This window comes from Anolis carolinensis, chromosome 1, assembly GCF_035594765.1.
Source record: "Anolis carolinensis isolate JA03-04 chromosome 1, rAnoCar3.1.pri, whole genome shotgun sequence".
Lineage (NCBI taxonomy): Eukaryota > Metazoa > Chordata > Lepidosauria > Squamata > Dactyloidae > Anolis > Anolis carolinensis.
In genome coordinates, this window is record NC_085841.1 from 281,070,716 (window position 1) to 281,093,322 (window position 22,607).

A 22,607-nucleotide genomic window follows, 5' to 3' on the forward strand; every position below is an offset into this window, starting at 1 on the left:
TCTCTTCCTGTTGTCTCACCTCCGTTCTTAACTGTGACTCGTTTGTAAGTCGGATATTTGTAACTTGGGGACTGCCTGTATTCTTAGTTGCCAAACTACAGCCTTTAAGTGACCAAAACTTAGTTTCTACTGACAGCAGCCACCATTTCCAACTTTAAACACCTTAGGAGGAAACCAAATCAGAGAAAATTACCCATGTCTTATAACTGACATGACAGATTTGTTTTTATTTTCACAGCTGTGGCCTCTGACTGATTTCGGATTCCTACGTGCAAGTCCCAACAGCCACAGGATTTGTAATGACTGACATATTCTCAACTATATATTTTCAGTTTTTATTAACTTGTAAAAATAGCAATTTGTATATTTATGTACAATAAACAATAATTGTAATAATTCTGATCATTTTCATTGATCCCATGTAAATTTTTACAAGTTTTATGGCATTATGCTTGCATTTTAATGATATTAATATACATGCAGAAAACACAACAGTGACTACATACAAGACCTGCTACAAATATGTTATACAGGTTGTAATGTTATTGTTCTTAATAATTGCATTTGGTGAAAATATTTTTTCTTCATGGAATGAATGCCATTTCAGAAGTATAACATCCTTCATTAATGACACTAAGTACACTAATTTATTTGCACACCTGTTTGAAAAAGTAAAAGTGTCAGTTCTCTGCATTTGCAGGTTTAACTTTTGCAGATCTGATATGTTCTTTCTAGGAACCTCTTGGCCCTCCGGTGTGATTCTAACTTCCCTAACTCCCTCAAAAGTGGAGGGCTTACTGTAACACTCTAGGAGAGAGGCAGGAATCTAGAGTTATCTGGGTACTTTGGATTAAAGCCTTGCAGTATAGCCAATGATCAGTCATTACCACAGCTGTACTGCAAAACATTTTCTGAGCACCAGGCTCCCTGCTCTTACTTCAGCCCATCTGCCAATTAGCTACAGTGAGGTCAGCACATACATTTTACTATAAAATTAGCAATAATAATTCCCTATCTCAGAGCACATAACTACAATATATTTCATTAAATCTGTTTTCAAAATGCACCATGTTTCCAGTCATGAGGACACTTTCTAATTTAACACGTCTGACCCAATTGTAATTTCTTCTTGGTTGCTGGATGCGAAAAAAGACTACTCAGAAAAAAGACTACTCTCTACTTCAATATATAAAACATTCTGTAATTGTGATAAGAAATTGAGGGAGGGCATTGTGCAGGAACCAATTTTCCCAAAAAGCACCCCTCACACACTTCTTCAGGCCCCATCCATGGCACCAAAATGAATCTATTTATCTGCAGAGTTCCTTTCAAAACAAAATTTTACATCCTGTTGCCATTTTAAGAGGGACTTCGACGAAAACAGAGGCAATTCAAGATTCTGGGAGGGGTAGAAGTATTTTGCACATTTGTATAGTTTGGAGATTTTTGTATGGTTTGGAGGCACAGGGTGCCCAGAGAGTAAGTAAAACAAAAAAGTGGGGGCATACCCAGAGAGTAGCATGTGGCTCACAGGTCACACCATTTCTTCTCTGGATCTAAAGCAAAAAAAGGTAGGTAAAGGTTTCCCCTGACGTTAAGTCCAGTCATGTCTGACTCTGGGAGAAGCTGAAGAGCTGGCGCTGTCTGTAGACACCTCCAAGGTCATGTGGCCGACATGACTGCATGGAGCGCCGTTACCTTCCCGCCGGAGCGGTACCTATTGATCTACTCACATTTGCATGTTTTCGAACTGCTAGGTTGGCAGAAGCTGGAGCTAACAGCGGGTGCTCATTCCGCTCCCGGGATTTGAACCTGGGACCTTTTGGTCCACAAGTTCAGCAGCTCAGTGCTTTAACACACTTCGCCACTGGGGCTCCCAAAAAGACATTAAATACTTTACACTAGGGTAGGATTGCTCAAATTGAAACAGTATGAGTTACAAATGTTTTGCACTCTGCATTTTATATCATGAGTCCCATGAATGTACTGAAAATTTCAGATACAGAAATGAAACATTTTTATAACATTAGTTTACACCAGGGGTGAGAATCAAAGGGCTCTCCAAATGGTGTTGAACTACGGCTCCCAGAACCTCTACACAGCATAGGCCGAAGAACTGCAATCCGACAGCATCTAAAGCAGGGGTGTCGAGCCCATTTTCACCGAGGGCCAATTCAGCCTTATGGTTGCCTTCAAAGGGCTGTTTGTAATTGTAAGACTGTATGAATACAACTCTGTTCTCCCGACAATGAAAGCTTCATGGGCCACATAAAATGATGAGGCGGGCCAGATTTGACCATGGACCCTGCATTTGACACTTGTGATCTAAAGAATTACATGATTTTTAACTTCGTTTTCTTACACTTTCTATTTTTCATTATATTCAGTAGTACTGATATCTACAAACTGTCCTCCTAGTTGCACCTTTTGCATTTTCTGCAAACTCAAATCACATAAGTTGTTAGGTCTTCTAAGAATCTCTATAAGCAGCGAACAGGTATTGCAGCTTACAACAGACCCATCTTCAGCTTCACTTTTGGAGACAATGTATTTTCCACCACATCGGCATGCGAGAGAATAACTGTGCTCGCCTGTTGAAACAAAATGCAGTGATTGTAATGTGCGTTTGAAATTCTTCAAATACTATTTACATGGTGTGCTTGAAAACATATTTTAACACTAATCATAAATGTGGAAAATAAAACTACTTTCAAAATCAAGTTGATAAATATGAGAGGATATTTCTAATATGAAATATAAAGTTCTACAAATTATGTTCACACCTAGTTCTACAACAGAATCAATGCAGACTTGTTTCTAGACTAGTGTTTCCAATATGCAGTATCTATATTGTTTCTTGTAATGCTGTGATCTACAGTAAAATACTTTCGGGAAACACGCAACCATAAAATATACTGTCATTGGATATTTTACTGTGTTCAACACCAGCTTGTCCATCTACATTTTTATGTGGAACAGGTTTTCTGGCTCAGATAGGAAGCTCAGAAAAGTTTTTAAGACTAATGTGAGAAATCCTGGCAGTTCTCTTTCCCATATGAACTACAGAGAAGAAAATATTAGAATTTTGCATTTGTAGGCTTCAATGCATTTATGACATAACTGCCATACTAATACCTTCCTTCTTCCTGCATCTGTCTGCATGACTACAACCCCACAGACTTAACAATAATACTTAAAAGTCTTAAAATATCAAACTAAAATAGGCAAATACTTAGTAAACGTGCGTTTAAAATTACAATCCATGTGTGGAATGGCATGGAATTTTTGGAACATTAAAAATTTCCCTAAGGCAAAATGGGTTTGTAAAAAGTAAAAAACAAAACAATTCAGTAATTCAAATAATTAAGGGGCATTTGGGGATGTTAAGAAATAGCCAATGAATACTTAGGCAGCACAATGTTGTTCATAACTGAATCAAACTGAAAGTCATGATTGGGGGGTGGGGAAAGGATGGACTGAAGAACCTGCAAAAATATTTTGAGGTCCAGTCACCCAGTGTTCACCCCAGGTTTAAAGGAAAGAGGCTAGTGCTGGGAGGAATTGACAGGGGATAGGACTAACAGCTAATAGCGCTACACAGCTGTTTGGATAATCTTGGTGAATTTGTGAACACAAGTTTATGAAAAGGGGGAGTAAATAGTTATTCTGCCGGAACACAGAATAAATATGCAATATTTCTTTTCCCGCTTAAGGATGTAGACAGCAAAGACTGGGATCCTGTTAAGGTTTAATGAATTTCTACATGGTTGTAGTAGTGATTGTTAGGTTATGTCTGAAGCAAGGAGAAGGTGATATCAGGAGAAGATGGACATATGCTATTGGGACAATGGGAGAAATCTGATCAAACTGTGGCCTTGTCTTATTCTAAAAATAAAACAGCATTAAACCTCATAAACTACAATAGGGGGCTGCAGCATGAGATAACTTCCTGCTGTTCCACTGTCAAACCCATTTTTGATAGTGGAACAGACTAATTCTGCAAGTGGTGCATGCCTTCATTGGAAGGTTTTAAGGAGAGCTTAGATGGCCATTATCTAGGATGCTTTAACTATGGATGGAGGGCTAGGACTAAGATTCTCAGATTCTTTCAAATTCTGCAACTATATTAATTTATTTGCAGTCATTTTTTTCCTGTCAGGAGCGAATTGAGAAACTGCAAGTCGCTTCTGGTGTGAGAATTGGCAGTCTGCGAGGATGTTGTCCAGGGGACGCCTGGATGTTTTAATGTTATTACCATCCTTGTGGGAGGCTTTTCTCATGTCTCCGCATGGAGCTGGAGCTGATAGAGGGAGCTCATCCTCACTCTCCCCAGGTGGGATTCAAACCTGGCAGCCTTCAGGTCAGCAACCCAACCTTCAAGTCACAAGGCTTTAATCCACTACTCCACCGGGGGCTCCTTATGCAGTCATATGATGTGGTGATAGCCACAGGTGTTGATGCATCTGAAATCAGATTAGCTTAGGCCCTAATCAAATGTTTCTCATTCATAGCCTTTTCATCACATGGGCAGAAGAAGATCACTTCAGTCACTGCTTTTGTCATATGAAAAGTGCTACAGGGGAGAAGTTCTTATTCATATTGAATTTTCCACAAGAGCAAGGACCTCCAAAATGAGGGGGCTTGTTTGCATGGAAAGCATACATATGTTTGAAAATCTTTCCTCTGAAGACGTATCACCTTTCATGCAAGAGAAACAATGATAGAGAGAGGCAGTGATTGGCAATCTGTTGTGAATGAGTCTTCTGAGGCTGTGAGTAATAATGGTGAGATCAGGAGAGGAAGGAAGAATCCTCGTGAGGAGGGCTCGCTGGAAGATTTATATAGAAAGAGAATCAGGGAGATTGATGAGGAATCTTCTGAGGAAGTTCCATGTGAGGATTTTGGAGAGGGTGTTGAGGTGGAAATGGATGCTGAGGAACCAGTGGTGACGGAGGAAGCTAGCATAGATTGGGCACGGGCTCCGGAAGGGCTTGGGGAGGAATCTGGATCTATGGATGCTGTTGATGCTGGAGAGGTTTGGGTATCTTCAGAAGCAGATTCCACATGGTCTGCCTGGAGGAATGAGGGTGGTTCCACAGGTGTGGACAGAGTTGGGTGTGGGCAGAATGATATTGATTCTGATGAAGAGTTTGGGACACCTGATCTAAGGGCGTTGGAAGTTTGGACGCCCAAGGAAACCTAAATAAATTGGGGATGTTTGGCCACTATGCTTTGCGTGTGGCAAGGTGTTGCTGGGCACCATTGGGTTTCCTGTACGTGACTCTGAAGACTGGCTTGAGACTTTGCAACAGATGTAAGTTTGATACAGGTTATTCTGCAACGGAGGGCTGGGGTTGTGTGGGTTTCCCTGGACTGCATTGTTATTACTATTTTGCATTAGCTGCTGTTTGCCTTCGTTGTTTTGGCTTTCTGTGCCATTCCGTGACGTGGACCTTCTTTTAATGACTTCAACTCCTTGGACCTTGGACTGGAATTCGACTTGGCTTTGCTCTTCACTCCCAAAACGTGTTTTGGCGTCGTTCTCAATTCCGTAGCTGCTTTCTGTTGCTGACTACTGGCTTAGCTCTTGACCCTGACGCTGGCTGCTTATCCCGACTTCGGACTGGCTTGACGACGTTTTCCTGCTCTGCTCCTTCAATTTCTGGCCTGGCCTTCGCTCCTGCAGTGGTTTGACGCTGCTTGCTTATCCCGACTTCGGACCGGCTTGACGACGCTTTCCTGCTCTGCTCCTTTAACTCATGGTTGGCCTTTGCTCCAGCAGCGGTTTGCTGCGGGCTCGCCAGGGTCTTTCTGTTCCGCTTGCTTTGCTGCTCTCAACAGAGAGTTCTCCAGCCCGGTTTGGGTGTTTGTTTTGGTTTAAAGCTACTTTCGTACTCCTGAATTTTGGGAAGGTTTTGGGGGCTTCGTAGCTGTTTGCTTTTGTTTGTTTCACCATTTCAAGCCCGTTTTGTGCTTCTGGGCTGAGTTCAAGTATTTTATGTTTAGTCCGGATTTTATCTCTGGTTAATCCGGATTATATGTCAGTTTGTGTTTTTGGCATTTCTTCTGTTTTAACTACTTAATAACACTGAAGTTTAAGTGTTTTAAGTTTCTGCTAATTCTTTGAACTATTTTTGGACTATTACTTTAATAAACTATATTTTGCTCTCAGTTGGCATCTGACTTTTGACACAATCCCTCTGTTTACATGAAGAATTCAGAGTAAAAACAAGTAGGGTGAAACTCCCAAAAGCAATGATTGAGTATATGAATAAATTGGGCATTTGTTTTAGCTCTGAACAATGTTTGGGGTGAAAATGGCAAAGGAGGGCTGTTCTCATTGCCTGCTTCCAATTTTTTGAGTCTGTCAGGATGGTCTTGGAAACAGGCTGATGGACAAGATGGATCTTTGGTGGTAGTAGTAGTAGCCGTAGTAGTAGTAGTAGTAATGTATTTATATCCCACCCCCTCTCCCCAGAGGACTCGGGGTGGCTTACAACATAAATAATACAATAAGTACAATAGAATAAAAGATAGAAAATGGGATTCACATTAATAACACATTAATCAATATAAAACATAAAATACAACACAATCAAATACAAAATTAACAATAGAAATTATGAGCATTGCGATAAAACACAGTCGTTCCTATAAACTAAAAGTTGCTTGTTACCATCCTAGAGGTTGACTAATCACTGTCAAAAGCCTGTTTAAATAACCAGGTCTTCAAGGTATTCAGAGTTCTTCTTGTTCTTACATCAACATTTCAGTGTAGACATAAGTCAATTTCCCATAATGTCTTACTTTGATTCCAGTTCATATCTTCAATTAAAACCTGAGCATCCACTGGCCATCCTTGTGTTAATTCACGGTCTATGAAAAAAACCAGAAACAAATGACATTCAGTTCCAATAATGTAAAATGAAGGTTCAAATGTATAGCATTATCTAACCTATGCATCTCACAGTTGGGAACAAAGCTGCAGAAACCTTCATTTTCAGCATTATTGATAAATGTAGGCAAAGCAGGAGAGAAACTTCAAGGCAGTTCTTGGTAGCTAAATGTTTTCTTACACAGTAATATTTAGAGGGTCCAGCTTATTCTAATAATAGTTTAGTTATAGTCGTGTGTGTGTGTGAGAGAGGTAGTATTAGTGACTAATAATAGTTTCTAAAGCAAGCCCAATGCACATGACCATGGCTCTGTTCATGAATATTAAGTCTCAAATTTCATAAGATCTCATACAGTTGGCTACATTGGAACAGCACTCAGATGTAACACCAAGCCATGGTTTCACACTGCATACACGAGGAAGGCTAAAGAATTTGAATCCTGAATCTATACTCAATATACTTAATATTTCTAAGCTAAACATTGTCATCCTATTTCGGAATCCCAGTTTATGACTGAATGACAGTTTGAATATACTATGGTTTGCCTCAATCAGAGACAGGGGCACCCTAAGGATTGCCCAGTGATCGAGTCTGCTTTTAAAAATTGCAGAGAAGAAGCTTGCAAGCAAACTATGGTTTGCCATTACATCTAAATGTGGAGTTTGTTTCCAAAAGGTACCAAATAAAAAATAATAATAATACGAGAAGCGAGTTATTGGTGGCAGCACACTGTAGGCTAGAAGTAGAATATTATGTACAGACCAAAACTACCAAAATGCCTCAAATCACTTCGGTACAAGGTTTGGAAAATTGCATTTTATAGCAAACTAGCTATGCCCGGCCATGCGTTGCTGTGGCGTTTTCTGGGGGTGTTGGTGCGAACTTGTTGAGGTAGTGGTGGTATTGAATGTCTGTTGTATGGTTTTCTTTATGTTTAGTATGCATTTGGTTGTTTGTGTACTGTGAAAGTGGTGAGGGTAGAGGGGGTCTATGTCCCTGTGTAGTATTGTATAGTACTTATAAGTTGTCCATGTGTTGTGAATGCTTGGATTGTGTCCTGCTGCATAGTAGAAAGGGTTGGGCTGGATGGCCCTTAGGGGTCTCTCCAAACTCTTGGATTCTATGCTTCTATTATTATTATCATTATCATCATCATCATCTTCATCAGGGGTCCCCAAACTAAGGCCCGGGGGCCAGATGCGGCCCATCGAAGCTATTTATCCGGCCCCCACGGCACAAGGGCAGAAGGGGGTTGGGCTAAATGACCCAAGGGGTCTCTTCTTCTCTTACAACCATTATTATTATTATTATTATTATTATTATTATTATTATTATTATTATTTATTAAACATTGAGGCTGGGTGGCCATCTGTCAGGGATGCTTTGCTTGTGCTTTTGGTGCACAAAGGCAGAAGGAGTTGGATTAAATGGCCCAAGGGGTCTCTTCCAACCCTCTTTATTATTATTATTTATTATTATTATTATTATTATTATTATTATTATTATTATTATTATTGACATTGAGGCTGGGTGGCCATCTGTCAGGGGTGCTTTGCTTGTGCTTTTGGTGCACAAAGGCAGAAGGGGATTGGACTCAATGGCCCAAAGGGTCTCTTCCAACCCTCTTTATTGTTGTTGTTGTTGTTGTTAATTATTATTGCTTGGTGGCCAACTATAGTCCGGCCCTCCAATGGTCCGAAGGATCGTGAACCGGCCTCCTGTTTAAAAAGTTTGGGGACCCCTGATCTTCATCATCATTATTATGTAGAGCAGGGGTCCTCAAACTAAGGTCCGGGGGCCGGATGCGGCCCTCCAAGGTCATTGACCTGGCCCTCGCCCTCAGTTTTAGACTTAGGCTCGCCCAAAGTCCGAAATGACTTGAAGGCATAACAACAACAATCCTACTTAACTTGACTGTTTCTTTGGCCAGAAGCAGGCCCACACTTCCCATTGAAATCCTGATAGGTTTACACCAGGGGTCCCCAAACTTTTTAAACAGGGGGCCAGTTCACGATCCTTCGGACCGTTGGAGGGCCGAACTATAGTTGGCCACCAAGCAATAATAATAATAACAACAACAACAATAATAATAATAATAAGAGGGATGGAAGAGACCCTTTGGGCCATTGAGTCCAATCCCCCTCTGCCTTTGTGCACCGAAAGCACAAACAAAGCACCCCTGACAGATGGCCACCCAGCCTCAATGTTAATAATAATAATAATAATAATAATAATAATAATAATAATAATAATAATAATAATAATAATAATAATGGTTGTAAGAGAAGAAGAGACCCCTTGGGTAATTTAGCCCAACCCCCTTCTGCCCTTGTGCTGTGGGGGACGGATAAATGGCTTTGATGGGCCGCATCCGGCCCCCGGGCCTTAGTTTGGGGAACCCTGGTTTACACAGTATGTTGGTTAAAATTGTTTTTATTTTTAAATATTATATTGTTCTTTAATTTACTAATATTGTGCAATCCTAATAATATAATATATTGTGTAAACATATAATATTGATAATAATATTATAATGTAATACAATATAATATTTATTGATTTATTTATTTATTACAGTATTTCTACCTTACCCTTCTCACCCAATAGGGGACTCAGGGCAGCTAATAATAATAATAATACAATATAATAATATTGTATAATATAATAATATTAATTATATATATTATATATTAAATGTAATATTACTAATAATATTACAGTATAGTGGTATAGTACAATATAATAATATATAATGCTAATATTGTGATATGCTAATAATATAATATATTGTATGTACATATAACCGCTCTGAGTCCCCTTCGGGGTGAGAGAGGGTGGGGTATAAATGTAGTAAGCAAATAAATAAATAAATAAATAAATAATTGTTGTTGGAGGGGGGTTTGCACTACAAATAAGACATATGCAGTGTGCATAGGAATTTGTTTGTATTTTTTAAAATGATAATTCGGCCCCTCGACAATCTGAGGGGCCATGAACCGGCCCCTCCACTTAAAAAGTTTGAGGAACCCTGATGTAGAGGCTGGGTGGCCATCTGTCAGGAGTGGTTGGATTGTGTCCTCCTGCATGGTAGAAGGAAATTGAGCTGGATGATCCTTAGGGGTCACTCCAAACCTTAGGATTGTATGATGTTGTTGTTATTATTAGTAGTAGTAGTAGTATTAGTATTGAGAGGCTGGGTGGCCATCTGTTGGGAGTGCTTGGATTGTGTCCTGCATGGCAGAATTGGGTTGGACTGGATGGCCTTTAGGGGTGTCTCCTAACTGTCTGATGCTATGATTCGACGTGTATTATTATTGTGCAGATAATGGATGGCCATCTGTCAGGAGTGGTTGGATTGTGTCCTCCTGCATGATATAAGGAAGTTGAACTGGATGATCCTTAGGGGTATCTGCTAACCTTAGGATTGTATGATATTCTTATTCTTATTGAGAGGCTGGCTGGCCATCTGTTGGGAGTGTTTGGATTGTATCGTCCAATGGCAGAGTTGGGCTGGACTGGATGGCCTTTAAGGGTCTCTCCTAACTGTCTGATTCTATGATTCAATGTGTATTATTATTGTGCAGATCTTGGATGGCTGTTCTGTCAGGAGTGCTTGGTTTGTGTTGTCCTGCAAGGTAGAAGGAAGTTGAACTGGATGATCCTTAGGGGTGTCTCCTAACCTTATGATTGTATGATGTTCTTCTTCTTATTATTTTATTATTACAGTAGAGTCTCACATATCCAACATAAACGGGCCAGCAGAATGTTGGATAAGTGAATATGTTGGATAATAATAAGAGATTACAAAAAAGCCTATTAAACATCAAAATAGGTTATGATTTTACAAATTAAGCACCAAAACATCATGTTATACAACAAATTTGACAGAAAAAGTAGTTCATTACACATTAATGCTATGTAGTAATTACTGTATTTATGAATTTAGCACCAAAATATCATGATATATTGAAAACATTGACTACAAAAATGCGTTGGATAATCCAGAACGTTGGATAAGTGAGTGTTGGATAAGTGAGACTCTTCTGTATTATTATTGAGAGGCTGGGTGGCCATCTGTCAGGAGTACTTGGATTGTGTCCTCCATGGCAGAATTGGGTTGGACTGGATTACCACAGTAATTATTTCATATTACAGTAGAATCTCACTTATCCAACATTCGCTTATCCAGTGTTCTGGATTATCCAATGCAGTCTGCCTTTTAGTAGTCAATGTTTTTGTAGTCAATGTTTTAAATTCATTGTGATATTTTGGTGCTAAATTTGTAAATACAGTAATTACAACATAGCATTACTGAGCATTGAACTACTTTTTCTGTCAAATTTGTTGTATAACATGATGTTTGGTGCTTAATTTGTATAATCATTACCTAATTTGATGTTTAATCGGCTTTTCCTGAATCCCTTCTTATTATCCAACATATTCACTTATCCAACGTTCTGCCGGCCTGTTTATGTTGGATAAGTGAGACTGTACTGTATATTTATAATCTTATATTATCTGCTTAAAACTGGATTATATGAGGCCCCTTCTACACTGTATAAAATGCACACTGAAGTGAATTATTTGGCAGTGTAGACTCAAGATAAATCCAGTTCAATGGGGATAATATAAGATTATAAATGGGTAATATAGCTGTGTGGAAGGGCCTTGAGTCTACACTGCCATATAATCAGGTGAAAATCAGATAATCTGTATTTTATAGGCAGTGGGGAAGAGGCCTGAGGCCTAACTGTGCCTGTCCCCTGGGCTGAGTAGGTTGCTAGGAGACCAAGTGGGCAAAGTTCTAACTGGCAGCAATTGGATAAAAAACAATTATTCCTTTCCCTCTAATTAGGACTTTATTTTTCTTTTCCTTTTGTTGTATGAACGTAGAGGCATGGATGAGGGATTGTGTTGCCAAGTTTAGTGTTTCTGGGATGTGTAGTGTTGTTGTTTTGTCCTAGGCCGAATTTTTTTTATCCTTTTATATATATAGAAGAATGCATATTCACAGCATGTTTTGTTTGATTCCTGCAAAATTTGTTCAGATAGATTTGGTACCTTTTGAAAACAAGCTCCACAAATAAAGTCCCACTTTATTCCATGGAATGCACATTAACAGTGCATTCTAAAAAGTTTTATTCCCCACCTAAATGTTTATGATGGTAGAGACTGAATTAGCATAAAAACAAATATTCCCACCTAAACAATACATAGCACAGAATTACCACCAAAAATTATTGATTTCCTCCCATAGATTATAATCATGGAACTTCTGGTTCAGTCTCACGTTCCTGATAAATTCTGTTGTGCCTTTAGGAAGCTAAGTTAGTGTTCACTCTTTTTAGAGATTACGATTAATGTAAATCTGTGCTTATAAACAAGGGGAAAGAATCTGAGCTTGATGTAGCATCTACCCATCTATAAAGCAACACAAAAGGTGAAGGGGAATAGAGCATAAGTGGATGATGGACAGGAAATGTTACTCTTAGTAATACTGAAACAGCTAAACTGGTAAACCAATCAATAAATTAACAATAGCATGTGGTAACATTTTACAACATAGCAATAATATTATTCAATATTTTTAATTGAATTAAGCAGTAAAAACCATTTTGTGTTTGTGAAAACAAGGAATTACACTCATATAATGGCATATTTTATTTAAAAAGTAAGCGATATATTCAGTTATACAATTGCTTCAAAATCCACTCTTTTGTACACTTACAAATTACACATACCTTGAGGGTATGTGTCATGTTTGGACTATTTTCTAAAACACCAAATTATAATACCTTGTAAAAATAAGGATACTGAATAATGATATTGCTGTAAAATATTTAAAATAATGTTGTAATGTAGACATAAAATGTGTTTTAAGCATGCTCATACTAATCGATTGTATTTTATTTTAATGATTGGTGGTAAGAGGATCTTGAGAGGAATGTGAACTAAGCATCAAATTAACAATATATGAAAGAAATGGCCAATAATTAATGCATCTAATTTGAGAGTACAGTATTACGCTAAAGAATACTGGCTGGTAGACACATATTGTTATCTTGCAAACAACTGAGGTACACATTCTGTCAGAAAAATGTTTTAGAATATACATTTTAGAACAAGGGTTATAGAGACTGTCTCCATTTTGGTGCAACTGATCTGACACTATACAGTAGTTAACTATGAATAATGCATTGGTAGTGAAATTAAACACTTATGTTAACTGCCCTCGTGTATCGGTGGGGGGGAAAAACTAATTAGCACTTTAATATTAAAGCAAGATTTTCCCCCATACAATTCATTAATTAGCGGCCGATTAACCAATATCAGGTTGGCCTGTGGTCTCTGCCTCCTTTAAATTATGATTCTATTTTTACCTGATATCTACACTACATATCACTAGCGGCTGGGTTTCACTTAAATTAATCTTAATGAAGGCACTTAAAACAAATCAGACAAGTTAGAAATAATTACTGGATCAATAAAACTGGTTTGACCTAACCTATGCTAAACACCTCTAGTATATTAAATATAGATTAAAACAAAGCTAACACATTTACATCAAGGATTTCACTGCTGAGAGGAATGAGAGTGAAAACAACCTTATATTTCTCTTATCAACTAATCCAATTAATCTGCCAATGCTCCAAATCAGAAGGGCGCATCCTCAATGGAACTATTTGAACAGGGGCAGAGTTTTTCTTGGTTAAGTTGTTACTATTTTACCATATGCCATTGGGCCCCAAGTATAATCAGTCCTTCACACAGCAAGCCCTCTGTATTCATGAGGGATTCTTTCTAGAAGCCCCTGCAGATACCAAAGGTAGAAAAGCCCCAAAAATGCAGCATTCCCTTTGGCTGGAGCTTGTTACTACCAATACTATTGTCCTATGCCATTTTAAACAGAGGCTTACTGTACTATCCACATCTCATGTTTGCAACCTTTCTGCAAGCCTCACAAGGTTTAACTGTACAGCCCTATTAAACAAGGTACAGTAGAGTCTCGCTTATCCAACCTTCGCTTATCCAACATTCTATATTATCCAATGCAGTCTGCCTTTTAGTAATCAATGTTTTTGTAGTTTTCAATACATTGAAAATTTTTGGTGCTAAATTTGTAAATACAGTAATTACTACTTAACATTACAGTGTACTGAACTGCTTTCTCTGTCGATTTATTGTAAAACGATGTTTTGGTGCTTAATTTGTAAAATCATAATGTAATTTGATGTTTAATAGGCTTTTCTTTAATCCCCTCTAATTATCCAACATTTTCCTTATCCAACGTTCTGCCAGAACGTTTATGTTGGATAAACAACACTCTACTGCAGGGGACCCCAAACTAAGGTCATTTTCCTGGCCTCTGCCCTCAGTTTTAGACTTGGGGTCACCCAAAGTTTGAAATGATTTGAAGGCACACAACAACAACAATCCTAATTAACTTGTTTATCTCATTGGCTAGACGTAGGCCCACACTTCCCATTGAAATCCTGTTAGGTTTATATTGGTTAAAATTGATATTTTTAAATATTGTATTCTTCTTTCTTTGTTATTGTTGGGGTTTTTTTCCACTACAAATAAGACATGTGCAGTGTGCATAGGAATTTGTTCCTCCCCCCCCCCCCCAAACGATAATTTGGCCCCTTAACAGTCTGAAGGATTGTGGACTGGCCCTCTGCTTTAAAAGCTTGAGGATCCCTGCTCTACTGTATAGGGCATCTGTGGAGGTGGCGGCAAGCCCAGCCACCCATCCACTTGTGCCTTGCAAAGAAAGTCTGTCTCAATGAAGGTAAAAGTGAACATTTTCCACATGGGTATCATGTACATTTGAATTTACAATGGGTTGAATCCTTGGATCATGAGCCTGTGGACAGGCGAGCCCACAAACTCTACTATATATTGAGTCTTGCTGATCTGAAAATTCCAAGCGCTCTGAAATCCGCATCTTTTTGTTCACAGCTATCCGCTTCAACCTTCAAGGCAGTAGCTATGGCGTTCCTGTGGGTTCATTTGCATAGTGGAAGCAGGCAGTTGACAGGCTCCACAGAGATCTCCTGTACAGCACTATATCCACATTCCCACCTGCACAACCAGGAACTTCCAAAGCATATCACCAATGTTGCATCCTGATCTTGGTCTGCTTTATATACAGGCTGAGTATCTTTTATCCAAAATGTCTAGGTCTCAGTATTATTAATTTCAGATTTTCTCCAATTTTGAAATAACTGGGTTTTGCAACTGCATATGTATCTTGGAGACGGCATCCAAGTCTAAACACTACATTTGTGTTTCACAAACACCTTAATATTGTATGTACAATGAACCTGAAGGCAATTTTAGACACAATATTTTAGATGCCTTTGTGCATGAAACAAAGGATGGGTACACTGAAGAAAGCAACAAAGTCAGTACCTATGTGGAAATTTTCAAATTTTTGAATATTTCATATTTTGGAATGATGGATAAGGCATGCTCAACCTTCTAAAGTTATGCTATTGCAAAGGAAAGTTGTTCTATAATAAGTTCTCAAATCATCCTAGGAACAATCACAATGTCACAAAGGATACAGTTTAAGAGAGAAAGCCAGATACAACTCACCTAGTCCTAAGGTCTGAAAATAAACTAATGTTCTAATTAACTGAAAAGTAAAATTTGATTTTATATCTTCACATTCCAACAGACACCCAATCCTTTATCATCTTTTGCCTCTATATATTAACTTTTTTTCCTTTAAATTGCTGTGTTTTATTCCAGCTTCATCTAGGGCAAATTTCCATCAGCCTAAAACATCTACAAACCAATAGGGGTATTTGTTTTACTAATTACAGCTAAATCCCTCCCAGCATTCAGGAATCTTGTCTGAAATTGTAACATTACAGAACTCAGCATGTCTTATTTTATCCTCTCTTTACAAACCTGCATGATAAAAAACCCCAAAAACCCATGGAGTGCAATTACAGGATTTGAAGTGTTCAAGAGGCATCAACACAGTATTCAATGTACTGTGGAACAATGTGGTAAACCTGTCCCTACATAATGTTAATTATCTATGTACTGAGATTTCTAAATGAATTTTGACGTTTTTATTTTTCTTAAAGAGCTTAGATATACTAATTCTTTAGTTTGAAAAAATGTGTAGATTAACCACTGCATTTTATTTTGAATGAATTTATAGTTGAACATTTTTCAATGCAGCATCTAAGACTGCAAGTAACAATGGCTCATATGAGAGATAAAATTCCCAAATTCAGCATGAAAATGATTTGTAGAAGTTGTTTAAGCCACTGGTTAACTCTTGGTGGGACTTAAATACACTAAAGTTACCAAATCCTATCTGTTCTTGGAAGTTAATGCAAGGTCAGCCCTGGTTAATACTTGGATGGGAGACCACCAATGAATACCAAGGAACTGGAAAAAAAAACACTTCCAAGTATTCCTTTCATAAGAAAACACTATGAAATTCATGGTGTTGTCACAAGTCAACAGGGAACATGAAGGCAAATGCATAGACATAACATTAGGCAGCCTGCTAGAGGATGTGGTAGATAGACAGTCAAAGAAAATCCAACTGAATATGCATCAGAACCCATTTCTAAGCCTATTCCATGGTAATGGTGGCTGCAAACAAACTGTTCTTACTTGTCATTATTGCATTCACATAGTGTCATCCAACAGAATAGTTTTGAGTTGTGTGCTATAGTTTGAGGCTTGGAGCAATAATGGCAGGTTTCTCATAAACTAACTGTAAAATACATTTGGAGAACAAACTGCTGATAAAATGACTTGCACCCATTCCATCTTAGTATAAATAAGGAAAACAGGCTCCAGAAGGGCAAGGCAACCTCCTATCATGTTTTGATAGATAAGTTCCCCTTATTCAACTGAAGCATATAAATACATCACTTTGCCAGTTTGTGGCTGAGATGCCAATACTTTCTTAGGAAAGGCAAAGTCCCATACTAAAACTTTTTTTTACTTTACATTTTATTAAAACGGATCTCAGTTAGATGCAATCTAACAAAAGCAGGAAGATAAAAACTCAAAAGGACAAAAAATAACCACATTAACAATAAGCTTTTATAAAGGTTGACCATACATCCAAATGCAATTCCATTTGTACGTTTAGTCTGTACAGGTTAGGTTGGTGCTCATCTCCATTTCTAAGCTGAAGAGCTGGCGTTGTCTGTTGACACCTCCAAGGTCATGTGGACGGCATGACTGCATGGAGCACCGTTACCTTCCCGCCAGAGTGGTACCTATTGATCTACTCACATTTGCATGTTTTCAAACTGCTAGGTTGGCAGAAGCTGGGCCTAACTGCGGTTGCTCACTCTGCTCACCAGATTCGAACCTGCGACCTTTCAGTCTGCAAGTTTAGCAGCTCAGCGCTTTAACATGCTGCGCCACTGGGGGCTCCCTAGTCTGTACAGTAGTCTTTCAAATGTTGCAAGCATTGTTAGTCTATCTGTTGGATTACAGGTGGAGAACAATTAACTTTCCAGTCACAAAGCATTAATCGCATAGCAATCAGGATGTTGCACCTCAGCACTGATTCACCTTGCTCTAACACACACTCCACCACAGCAGGCTTGGTTTTTTCAGTTTATTGATAAAAAATAGCAAAACTTAATAAAGAGCAGTAAAGAAAGCAATAATCCGATTGCAAACGCAATCTACAGAACACAGTTCAAAGTCTTCGTAGATAATAGTTCGAAGTCCCAAAAATAGCACAGCAGTTCTGGAGAAACAAGGTAGCATGAGCTTCAAAAGTATAATCCAAACACATATTCTAGGCATGAAACGAAACAAAGATATATTTCCATGAACCGAGACAATGCAAGAGTTAAGCCTCCAAAAGCAATGTTGCTCTGTCTGAAATCTTCCCCAGATTCACCCCTTTTTAACCGTTCTTGCAAGCTAGAAACACATTCCTCTGAGCTCTGGCTCCCCCACGCTTGCCCGCGATTCTCACGGAATGCCTGGGACCAAGTCTCAACTTTAATCTAGAATTTCTATCTAAGGAGAACTCCTCTCCCTCGCTGCTGCCAGAGCCATCTGGACTTTGTTGATGTTGACAATCCTCAGACTCCTGTGAAAGGTCACCTTTATCACTAACTTCAGCGTCCCTGCTAAACTCAGAACTTTCCACATTGCCCTGATCCGCCTGCATTTCTGAGCCTTCAACATTTCCTGGAACAAACTGCTGAAATCCAAATCCCCCTTGATCCTCAGACTGAACCACAACACAGGAGTGCAAAAAAACATCAATTTCTGCTTGTCATTTATTTAATTTCCAAGAAACAGAAAAATAATTTCAAATAACATGTACTTTCCTGAATATCAAGGTTTAAAAAACAAATTCACTCATGTGATTACTTTCTTCCCTCCCAAAATGTATCTGCTATTGAAGAACTCCAAAACATATGAGTTGAGGAAGTATTAGAACTATTGCATTACTAACCATTTGCTGGTTTAGAAAGAATTTCTTGGATAGACGTTGTGGTGACTAATAAACAATACCTTAAAAAGCCATTTCTGCTGTATAAGAGGTATTGGAGATGCACAGTCATAGATGTTAAACCTGGTGACCATTGATTAATCAGAACTGGATATTCCAGTCTATTCCATTCTTGCTATAAAACACATAATATTTATTTATAGATAACAGAAATGTATATAATTAAATTGTTGGTTTGGATACTTGGTTGTCTTTTATAAATGGCTCTAATAGTAAGGGAACCTCAGATGCACTTTAAAAGTGCAGGCCCAATTTTGGATTGTAACTAATGTTTCAGTTGCAGATATTGTCACCTAGCTGATAAAGCTAATTTTAACTGTTCTCATAGAATTGGTAAGGACACCAAGTATCTGATTTTGGGTAACAATTCCATTGTCAACTATACCTTTCATAAAATGGTCTTTACCAATGTTCAAACCTGGATTTCCTCCACAAAGTCAATTTGGGCATATGGGTCATTGCAGTTGACAAGACAATATTTGTCACATAGTTCTAACAGCTGAAATAGTTGTCAAAACTCTGCCCTTTTTAAATAAAATTATAACCAAGTGCTGTCCATTTCAGCAGAGGTGCTAGAAATGAAACCTCCAAGGCTGACTATGGTAGGTTATGTACTTTAAGTAAGTATGTCCAAAAAGTAATACAAGATAACAGATGTATGTACCTGATAATATATTAAAACCTTTTGAAAACTAAACTCCAACACTGATAAAAATTTGCATCCTTTTAATTTGAAATTCTAGGAGGAGATGAGGACCCCATCTCTTAAGCAATGTGTTTACAGTAGAGTGTCGGTTATCCCAGATAATGGGGCGGGCCCAATCTCAGATAACCAAACTCCTCGTATTTCCAGGAGGCCCTATTATCTCTCCTGGCAATCCAATTTAAGGGAAGCGCACGTGAGTGCTGCTGCCTAGCAACACTCACAGGCGCTTCCAAGAAGCTGAGGGACGTCTCCCCGGATCTCCCTCGGCCAGACCCTCGCTGGAGGAAAAGGTTTCCTCCAGCAAGGGCCTGGCTGAGGAAAACCCGTGGCATGCTCCTTGTCTCTCGGAGGGACAGGCCCTTGCTGGAGCAAGAGCCTGTCTCTCCGAGAAACGCCCTGCGTGCCCCAGATCTCCCTCAGCCAGGTGCCTGGCTCTCCCTCTCCTCTCGAGCTCCCTTCGCGCGAGAGAGGGAGAGGGAGAGGGAGGAGCGCCCTGGCGGCGCCTCGGATAATACAGAGGCTCGGTTAACCGGGGCTCGGTTAACCGAGATTCTACTGTAGTTTTGAAAATACTGGCAAGTATATAGAGAGGAATTCCATTAATAACATAAACAATTACAGGTATCATATTCATTATATTATGTTTCATACCTCACAAGTCATCTTTAAGATAACAAATATCTTTAAAACTTGTGCAATATATTTTATCATTTACATTAAGATCCCTAGGGATAATTATGCCCAAATAAAAGAATTTGGGCAGTATCAAAACCATGATGCTTTAAGTATACTAAGATCTGTTTGATCTCTCACTATTTTTCACTTGAACCAGTTAATTGAATAACCAGATGATTTACAAAAATTATTAATCAGTGTCCCAGTGTTTTAAAGGGATTAATACCACTTTGGAGAGAGGTGCCTCTGAATTCCATCGTTTAAATAGCTATCTCTAACATTCCCTTTGCAAAAAAAAGTCCTAGAACTAATTGATTAATTAATTCCTTATTCTGTCTTTCTCCTAGCACCAGTCCAATGAAAGTTTGAGATTAAGTTTGTTTGAATAAAGGTGATTATCTGAATCTTTTTCAGTCTGCATTCAAGTCTGCCTTTTAAGCAGAAACAGCCTTGGTTTTCTTGGTGAGTTACGTATGTGGGAAACAGGCAACTGGAACATGTCCCTAGAATCACAAAATTGGAAGAGACCACAAGAGCCACGCAGTCCAAATCACTGCCATGCAGGAAAACGTAATCACAGATGGTCATCCAGCCTCTGCTTAAACTGTGCATTTTCTATATTTTTTAGCGGCAGGATCTATAGGAATTGGGGCCAGTTTCACAGAAACATTTTCTATATCTTCATGATATTGCTGAGAAGTTTGATGAACTTTCTGGTCAATTTTTGTTGATAGGCCTATCAACTAATCTCAAAGAGGACATTAAAGCCCTGAACTGTTCAAGAAGATATAATGAACTGGATATGGTTAACAAATTACATGTTGCAATAGCTCCACTGGCTGTTGGGTGATGACCTATAAAGCCCTATGTAGTTCATGTTATTTGAAGACTGTATCTTCCTTTGTGAGCCCATTAGACATGTAAGGCCTTCCGAAAAAGCCTTCCTCTTTGTTCCACAAACTTCCCAGGCTTGTTTGGTAAAAGGGAGAGGATCATCTCAGTGGCTGCTCTCTGAAGCTCTGGCCTAAATTCAAATGTAATGTCCAGAGTTTTTGCCCCTTCCCTCTGCAGCCTCATGTGGTGCTAAAAACCTGCTCTAGGACATTTCCTATTCTTCTGGATTAGGTTTTCGGGGCATGTGCAGGACTAAAGAATTGCCATCCCTGTGCTTTCAAGATAAACCAATGTTTGTCAGCAACAAGAACATTTCAGCAGTGTCTTTTAAGGGCTCTGCATTAGCCAATGAAATATCAAAATTCTCATCATACTAATTCAGGGAGACAATATATATATTTGAAATCAACACAAGTTGAATCATTCCAACCTTAACACTATACTTGAATACAATGCTAAATTAAGTCATTTATATTTTGTAAATAATATAAAACATGTAAAAAAAACTAGAGCACAATATTGTTTTGAAATTATGTACAGTATATAAATTAACACCCCATTTTTGACAGTGGCCTAGATTGAGTTGCTTGTCACAACTAGAACAACCCCATTAAATCAATATGATTTACTTACCAACTTATATTTGAATCAATGGATCTACTGTAACTGAGATTAGCAACTGGATTTAGGTCGCTGAATTTAATGGAATTGAACACAATTATTAAATAAATAAATTGCCAATTTCTTTCAAAGAAAGAAACTTAACATAACACAGCAACAGATATTTAACACAAAAAAATAACTAAAGTTAAAAGCTGTATCTCATATGCAACTTTTCTTCCATTCTACCATCAATACAGACAGTGCTACTGACTATCTTACTTTTCAAAGACTCCTAACAGAAAGACAAGGGTTGCACAGCCTCAGTATCCCCAGTTCAATTAGAACACATTTTACCCACTCTGTTAATACAAATAAGTCATCTCTCAACTATTCAAAAAATATTTTAGAAGTTTCACATAGATAAAACTTAAAACCAAGAGCATTTAATTGTCATTCTCTGCATTGTTTATAAGAATGTTAGGGTTAATTAACTGACCATGGCTTTTATGCTAGGATGATTTTTTCAAATACCGTAAAAACAAAACCAATTGAGCAAATTCAAGCAATTTCTTCTCATTTTTACACAATGGAAATTTTCTGCAAGTTAGTAGTCTTCAGTAAATCCAAGTATTATTTAACAACCAATACTCCAAAATAGCATATTTTGACGAACATCAAGTAATGTTTTGTAAAAAATAAGCTTTGCATACTTAGAATGCTATTCAATTTATCAGGTGTATCTACCAGCCACACTGACAAAGCTTTTGTTTGTCAAATAAAATTGTGGGAGGTTAAAACAGAAAGAGAGAGAAAGGTTTGATGGTGTGCCAACATACAATGGAAGGGAATTCAATAACATACTGCGGAGACAGTGAGCTTTTATCAGATGCGCTGAAAGTGATGGTAGCTACACATCAATGCTGGACCAGAGAGTGTTACTGTAGAGTGCGACTGAGTGTTTTCCCCACAGGCAATACGCTATTATTGACTCCCCCCATTAACATGTAGGGTGGATATACATTTATTGAAGGTTCTAATGGAAGGCTGAGGGACTCCTATCCTGAGGCCAGAGCAGAAAGACAGCCTATCACTTCATGTAATAGTAGCCCATGTGTGACAGACCTGACCTACATTTCCCCCTTTCTTTCTCACAACAGCCTGTCACTGTTTTAAGATGCTATTTTCCAAGATGTATTTTAAAAAGAAAGGAATGCACACTAGAAATGTTTGGTTAATGTGCATTCCTGGAGTGTTATTTATAACTTGCTTCCTAAGATACACAAGTAGGATAAGGGGCATTATGAAAAATATC

At 38.4% G+C, this 22,607-nt stretch overlaps 2 protein-coding genes across 9 annotated transcripts in view; one reads left to right on the forward strand and one right to left on the reverse strand.

Annotated features, from left to right (window-relative positions):
• The window catches only part of immp1l (inner mitochondrial membrane peptidase subunit 1), a 68,539-nt gene extending 68,143 nt beyond the window's left edge, over positions 1–396 (forward strand). For all 6 annotated transcript variants that reach the window (XM_003214685.4, XM_062980565.1, XM_062980357.1 and 3 more), the window contains one exon: positions 239–396. In XM_003214685.4, the coding sequence (XP_003214733.1) occupies positions 239–307 (69 nt within the window). In that variant the 3' untranslated portion in view covers positions 308–396. The remainder of the gene's footprint in view (positions 1–238) is intronic.
• Positions 322–22,607, reverse strand: part of dnajc24 (DnaJ heat shock protein family (Hsp40) member C24) — a 59,616-nt gene continuing 37,330 nt past the window's right edge. For all 3 annotated transcript variants that reach the window (XM_003214706.4, XM_016992836.2, XM_008106455.3), the window contains exons 4-5: positions 6,808–6,876; positions 322–2,591 (exon numbers count right to left, since the gene is read on the reverse strand). In XM_003214706.4, the coding sequence (XP_003214754.1) occupies positions 2,368–2,591; positions 6,808–6,876 (293 nt within the window). In that variant the 3' untranslated portion in view covers positions 322–2,367. The remainder of the gene's footprint in view (positions 2,592–6,807; positions 6,877–22,607) is intronic.